The sequence below is a fragment of the Vespa crabro genome, chromosome 1, assembly GCF_910589235.1.
Source record: "Vespa crabro chromosome 1, iyVesCrab1.2, whole genome shotgun sequence".
Classification (NCBI taxonomy): Eukaryota; Metazoa; Arthropoda; class Insecta; order Hymenoptera; family Vespidae; genus Vespa; species Vespa crabro.
Window position 1 is genome coordinate 7,913,555 of NC_060955.1, and position 7,220 is coordinate 7,920,774.

Genomic DNA, 7,220 nt, shown 5'->3' on the forward strand with positions numbered 1-7,220 from the left:
CGCAAAAGTGCAAAATCTATCGGAATCCCTTCAATGATCCTTTATAATGATCGCCCTATTGTGCTTTTGACCAAATTAAATAGATATCCTCTCATAAAATATGACACCTAACCAGTTTTCCAAAAATAACTTTTCATACTGTCCTATATTTATTTTTTTCTTTTCTTTCTCTTTTAATTATTACTAAAAATCGCAGCTTTTTCTCTAAATTGTGCGCGTCTTGCTGCCTTCTCAGCTTCCTCACGTTTTCTTTCTTCTTGTTCCATGCGAATTTCGTCCTCAAATTTACTAGATTTACGAAGCTGCTCGATCTACGGATATAAATGTAAATTATATAAGGAAAAAATAAAGAGAGCATTTTTTTGTTATTAAAGTCAGAAAAATTTTTCAGTTCTTATTTGCTTCATATTATTACAAACAATAGATTTTACCTTAGCTTCAAAAAAGTTCTTGGCACCTGATACGCCAACCTCATCCACGTCTACTTCGGTCAGACGAGCCAATTGTCCTAAGCCAGAATCCTGCTCTAATTCACCAGCATGTGCCTTACGGTAAATCAGAAGAAACTGTAACATTTTGATATACATTCATGAATTATTACATTAAAATCTAACGAAAAAATATCTTCCAAGTGAATTTCTAATACTGCTGCTATTACTACTACTACTACTACTACTACTACTACTACTACTACTACTACTACTACTACTACTACTACTACTACTACTACTACTACTACTACTACTACTACTACTACTACTACTACTACTACTACTACTACTACTACTACTAATAATAATAATAATAATAATAATAATAATAATAATAATAATAATAATACCGAGAAAACATAGATAATAATAAAAACAATAATAACAGCTTATTTATATAATAGTTATATAATATTATATATATTCAATAATATTTCACAAAGATTCTTTATGTTGGTTTCTTCCCAAAAATACCTTAAAGGAACAGATACTTTGACACAGCCGAAAATACTAATATTGATAATAATGATAATAATAATTATTATTATCTTAATAGTAATTAATAATTAATAATTATTATATATTAATAATAATAATAATTATTATTATATAATTATTATTATTATAAATAATAAATAATTAAATAAATAAAATGATACTATATGATGATACTATAGATGAAAATCATAACTAATAATTATCAGTAAAATTATTATCTTCTTACTTCGCGAAAGGATATACGTCCGTCACCATCTTCGTCAACTTCATGTATCATTGCCTTTAAACCGAGATGAGTTTGAGGTGCTCCTAGAACTTCCATCATACGTTTCAATTCATTTAGATCAAGATAACCATCGTGTCCATCATCGAATCTGTAAGTTGATACAACGGTTGCTAAATATGTTAAAAAGAAGAATTGTTCTGTACAGGATAGTAATTACAAATGAATGAATTTAGTCAAATGACAACAAAAATAGCATGAATATAAATGAGATAAAAAATAACACTTATATCTATTTGGTCAATATTTTTTTCTTTTTTATTAATAAAGTAAATTTTAAAAATGAATAAGTACATTTTTTCTAAAATAAATGATCGATATATATAAATATTTTAGTTAAAATAAATAATAAAATGTTAAAGTTGCATCAAAGCTGCATCATCACTTATATTGTCTTATAAAAAGAAATATCTTCGTTCGAATATATTATGTACCGATATTTTATTATAAAAACTAACCATTTATTTAAAATACTGACCCAATAAATAACATATAAAAAATAATGCATCAAAGAAAAAATTCTAGTTCTGACATTTTCTTTGCTGAAAATTACATTAATCGTAATGAAGGTGCTACGAGTATGAAAATATTTCTTTTTTAAGCAGTATAAAATATTAATTAAAATATTTTGAAAGAGAAAAAATATTCGAAATCGTTAAAAATAACTATATCACTTCAATAGTATTTGATAAAAGTATAATGTAACGGATCCTACATCAAAGTATCGTCGAATTCAAAAATATTTAGAGATTAGGACACACCGAATAAAGATCGATGAATGTAATAAGGTACAAATTGTTATTTTTTAACTGAAATAAATTAAATTTAAGCTTCTAAAAAATCCCACAATATCGATACGCTCCTGTGATGAAACGTATAAAGGCGAACTATCGTAAAGGTCGAGGTTGCGTGCTTATAAACATACTCGAACGACAAACGTACTCTGATCGATAAGAAAATGTAAAAAGTAGATTAAAACCGTTCTTCGATCGATCGTCCCACTGAACGCAAAATCCTCGCTTCGTTGAAGTATCTGAAATCTTTTATTTATTATCAGATTTTTTTTTTAATCAATGACAGTACGAAGATACTTCTTTTTTAAAGAAAATATTATTTTATACGAATAGCATTTATATTATACATTATATATTATATATTGTATATTATATATATATTATATATTACATATTATATAATATATATAGTATATATATATATATACATAGAAAATGTGGAGGAGGAAGAACGACAATGAAAGCTATTATATTCGTTCAATTTGTCGCAGCATCATTTCTAAGGGGAGAAATATAAAAAATCAGGCCAAGGTAAGCATACAAATATGTAGAAGATGTTCCTTCTAAGTTCTCCGTATTACTACCCTTTACTTGGAAAGATCGATATTGCGGAGATCGCTCTTTTGTATGTATAAAGGGCAGGTTATCAACGACTCATTGATTTAACATTTAGCACCGCCAAGAGAAAGTACAGTAAAACGAATATATGCCATGAGCTAATTGTATCGATTTACTAAGAAAGAATTATATATATTCTTCATAGTTCGAATAAAAATTATACGATTAAAAAATAATTTATCAAAAGAGAATATTTCTAATTTCTCCATTTTCTTTACCGGAAATGTCATTAATTGTGTCACGTGTGTATACTACGTGCATATGATAAAAATTGTTTTCCAATTTCTTAATAACAAATTAAATTTTAAATAACAAATAATATTTTTAATTATTTTTAAATTATTTTGTAATTTAAGAATTTGAAAGAAAATTTGTTTAATGAAATTTTTTAAATTATAAACAACTGTATATTAAATAATAATCAACGAAGTATAACGGACCATATATATCATCAAATACAAAAATGGTCGAAGAGGTTATGATGCACATAGAATAAAAAAAAAAATCGATGAGTATTATAAGGCACAAGCCGCTATTGTTTAACTTGCTTGTCACGACAACTATAACTTCCTCATGGAACTCTATGCTCTACTATAAAGATGTATACTAGAATTTCGCTGAATCGCCAGAGGTACCTAAGCACGAAACACTCCTTCTCATGGTAATATGAATTGCCAATACGTTGTACATTCATCGACCCTACTGAACATTTATTAAGACCGCAATACAGCAGGTTATTGTCATCGTGGTTTTGGATTAACTCGATACCTGTACGAGTAAATATGAATCACTTTTACTTACACGTAATCCTGGTTAAAAGATTATATAGTGGTAGAACGAGCTATTAATCCTAGAGAAAGTGTAATGTTTATAATAAAATGTTCATTTACAACACCAGCTTATTTTGTAGATAAGGAACTAATTATTAGTACTTTTCTTTTATTATAGAATTCATTTTTTTAGAAAGCATATGCTAGACACAACCCTCTTATAAAACCGTTAATTCGTATCGTGTTATAAGAAATTACGAAATAAATAAATTGAACGGATACGTTCTGTATTATGTGAAAACCATGTATATAGGATACTTCTCGAAACTGTACAAAATTTAAGAGATTTCGTTCCATGTCAAATTTGACATATAATAAAATGAAATATTATTTGCAATTAAAAAATTTTTCATGATTTAACAATATACATTAATTTACATTAAAACTGAAAAAAAAAGAAAAATTCAAGAATTTAAAACGAAATAGATAAAATAGAAAGTTTGCGAATTCAAGTAATTAGAAAATCTCATTGTAATTTGATTATGGAATATAACTATGATAAGATATTTATCTGTGATTTTATGTAATAATTAAGACCCGTTGCATTAACCATTGTGTTACACCATGGATCACTTTTGTTTTGTGTAATCCTTGATACAGTGTATATATGTGTATTGGACGGTTTATGCAATTTTTATACTGTGTTATATTAAAACAGTGCTCTTAGAGTGCGTTATAGGAGATGTTATAAGAGAGTACCTTGCAATTTTTTGTTTACCGTTTTATATCGAAACCGTTTTCAGAAAGTACCGCGCTATAGAAGGATATTTTGTAATTCTTTTACTGTGTTATATTGAATTATAAAAAGGTATCTCGTAATTTTTTTATCGTATTCTCTGAATACCGTATTATATCGAAACAGTGTTCTTAGAATACCGTGTTATATCAAGACTATGTTCTCAGAGTACCGTATTATAAGAAGGTTCCCTGTATATATGTATACTTCGTTACGTTAGATATGTATCAATCGATTTCTTTATGCAACCTATCCTCCATCTGGTAGGAAAAGTTCAGCGTTCTAAATCCACAGGCACAATTTCTAATATCCAAAATATAATACGACTAATCGATAAATTCATGATCGGTATATCACTTGAATTGTCGAATAAATTCTTTCTCCAATTACGCATTCGATACACGCAATTTCTTAGAACGACTACGAAATAACGGCTCGTACACAAATACGTAATGAGGATACAGAAATCCGCACGTTGGTTTAGATATACGATTCACGAAGGGTTTAGCTGCACGTGGTGTTTACACTATGAGAGGGAACGTAACGATCGGTAAATGTACACAACTTCTATTTTAAAACACAAGACGTCTGATACTTTAAAAGAAACGATATCGTCTAATACTCAAGAAATCGATGATCACGTTGATGGTAATTTTTTTTGTTCTTAGAAAAAAAAACAATATGCACAAAAAATATTACGCTTTCAAATTTGACGCGTAATTTTCTGCGCCAATTTTGAATTTTCAACTTTCGTTTCCCGTTATTTCCACTCATTTCTCGTAACATTTTCGATTAGATCTTAGAGGAAATTAAAGTATAGTCAAAGTCGGAAGAGGATGATAAAGACGCTGAAAATTCAATCAAAATAAAAGGAAACCTTGTCACCGTGCGACTCATCGAGACAGGAAATGCAAGATAGATAACCACAAGATACGAAACATCTGCGGATACATGTTCGCTATCATGTGTCACCGAATAGTCAAACCACAAAGTACAAAATATGTTCATACATACATATATATATGGTAGATTGTTTAAAGTGAAAAGTGTTCTGCCGAGTTGGCTACCGATATTGCTTGAGACGCTTGGTAAACATATTCGCGAGACAGTAACCGGCAGTTTGAAATGATCACCTTACGTGACTCACCCCGTCTTTGTGAGCGTGCGTCAGCGTATATGTATGCTGCACACGTAGAAAGAAAAACAGGGACCTCGTAGCATACCGGTTCCTGAAAAGTGCGTCTTCCCTTAATAGAAAAAAAAAAATAGAATTCCGTAAACTGTTTTGTGGAAAGAAGTATCCCGATTTATGAGGTACAAAAAGGAGAAGTTTTCATATTTTCGACGAATATTAATGTATTAATTTAATCATAGAGGACAATGAAATCAAACATTAATGAGTACGACAGATATTGTAAAATGTTTACGAAAAAAAAAAAAGACCGTATCAAAAGAGATAAGCAGTCTTACCGGAATAATATCCAATGAATTTTTTCTTTTTTCTTTGTTCTGTGAAACAATTCTGAATTTATAATACGTAGGTTTCAAAAGAAGTTGGTATATCTCCGAGAGACAACATTAAACGATAAAGGATTACTATCTACGTTAGATAATATAAAGTTAAAATCAGTGTATTCGTCTCAAAAGATAAAGTTAACGATATTCGTATGAGAATCTTTAAAAAGATCACAATGTTTCATTTAGTTACAGATAAAAATATTTTGATGGTTATTAAGAAACAATGAGTCAAACGGACTTCGATCATTCATAGATAGAGATAGAAACTTATGTTTACGACCTTTCTTTCAAACTTATTGTTTAAATACATATCGATGATAGGAATAAAAGAAAAAGTATGACTTTTTTTTGTCGGTGAATAGGTCAATGTCGAATTGTCTATTATAAGAATAAAACGAACAATCATATTCTACAATCAGGTATCATTAACGCAGCATCCTTGCATTGTGACATTCATGTTGGAAGAATACAAATGCGTAGTAATAATATGCATGTCACGAAATGTTTTCTCACGAAATATGTCGTATCATACATAATCAATTAAGGAAAAACAACGAGCGGTATTATTATAACAATATCTTTGTCTTTCTATAAACTAAGAAACTAATGAAAAAAAGTATAGAGATAATATGAAAAGGAAAATATTATAGTCGCTCTCTCTTTCTCTCTCACCTGTTGAAGGTTTGCTCGTATCGTTTGATCTCCCGGCGAGAGAGCTCATGGAATTCGGTATAGACGTTAACAAATCTGTATTGTTTCTTCACTTCTTTACCCTCATCGAGATCCTCGTTGATCCGTTGCCTCCTGCTAAGAATGTTACTAAGCTCAGCGTCCGCAGACATCTCCTATCTTTACCAAAGATTTCCCTCCAACCGAGTGGATTATCTCTCTCTTTCTATATTTTGATGTCCTTTAGAACGAAGTTTCACGTTTCTCTCTGCAGGTACCGCTAGACTTTTCTCGTTCTAGTTCGTTAGAACGTTAAGTAAAGGTAAATAACTGAACGTAAGATTCTTGATGTTAATTAAATCCTCGCTAAATCGTTCTGTCAAATTAAAGAGACAGTAGAGAGAGAAAGAGAGAGAGAAAAAGAGACAGAGAGAAAAAGGGAGAAAGAGGGAGAGAGAAAAAGAGAAATAAAAGACGAACCACACACCACGATGAGACCACATGCACTGGCATGCATTGACGGCGCGCCGAACGAATCGACTGGTGCGAGCGCGGATTCGTTCCCAGGGCCGTATCCGAAGAAAACCAATAAGGCGCTAATATCACCTTTTATCTGGATCAATTTTCATATGCTATTTTTTTCCTTTTTTTATATATATATATATGATAATTATATACGATATAATGTATACGATATTTAATAATATTGAATAAAATATATTGAATTAATTATTATTATTTATATTATATATTTAATATAATTTTTATGGTTTTACAGATTAC

The 7,220-nt window shown here is 29.7% G+C and overlaps 1 protein-coding gene across 3 annotated transcripts; it reads right to left on the reverse strand.

The window, feature by feature from the left end:
• Positions 1-127: 127 nt before the first annotated feature.
• Positions 128-7,004, reverse strand: LOC124432752 (EF-hand domain-containing protein D2 homolog). 3 transcript variants are annotated; one of them, XM_046981898.1, is made up of 5 exons: positions 6,918-7,004; positions 6,441-6,575; positions 1,216-1,363; positions 432-566; positions 128-311 (listed from the first exon to the last, which is right to left on the reverse strand). In XM_046981898.1, the coding sequence occupies exons 1-5, from the start codon at positions 6,938-6,940 to the stop codon at positions 174-176; spliced, it is 579 nt and encodes a 192-aa protein (XP_046837854.1). In that variant the 5' UTR covers positions 6,941-7,004; the 3' UTR covers positions 128-173. The 3 variants fall into 3 exon arrangements, with proteins under 3 accessions (XP_046837854.1, XP_046837853.1, XP_046837852.1); XM_046981897.1 differs by having other exon boundaries at positions 6,925-6,965; XM_046981896.1 differs by having other exon boundaries at positions 6,441-6,968.
• Between the last annotated feature and the right edge of the window lie 216 nt (positions 7,005-7,220).

Coding starts and splice junctions, on each gene's coding strand:
- LOC124432752 (XM_046981896.1), bottom strand. CDS start 6,610: ATGTCTGCGGACGCTGAGCTTAGTAACATTCTTAGCAGGAGGCAACGG. Junction 567..1,215: donor GACGTATATCCTTTCGCGAA/GTAAGAAGATAA, acceptor AAAATGTTACAG/TTTCTTCTGATTTACCGTAA. Junction 312..431: donor AGAACTTTTTTGAAGCTAAG/GTAAAATCTATT, acceptor TTATATCCGTAG/ATCGAGCAGCTTCGTAAATC.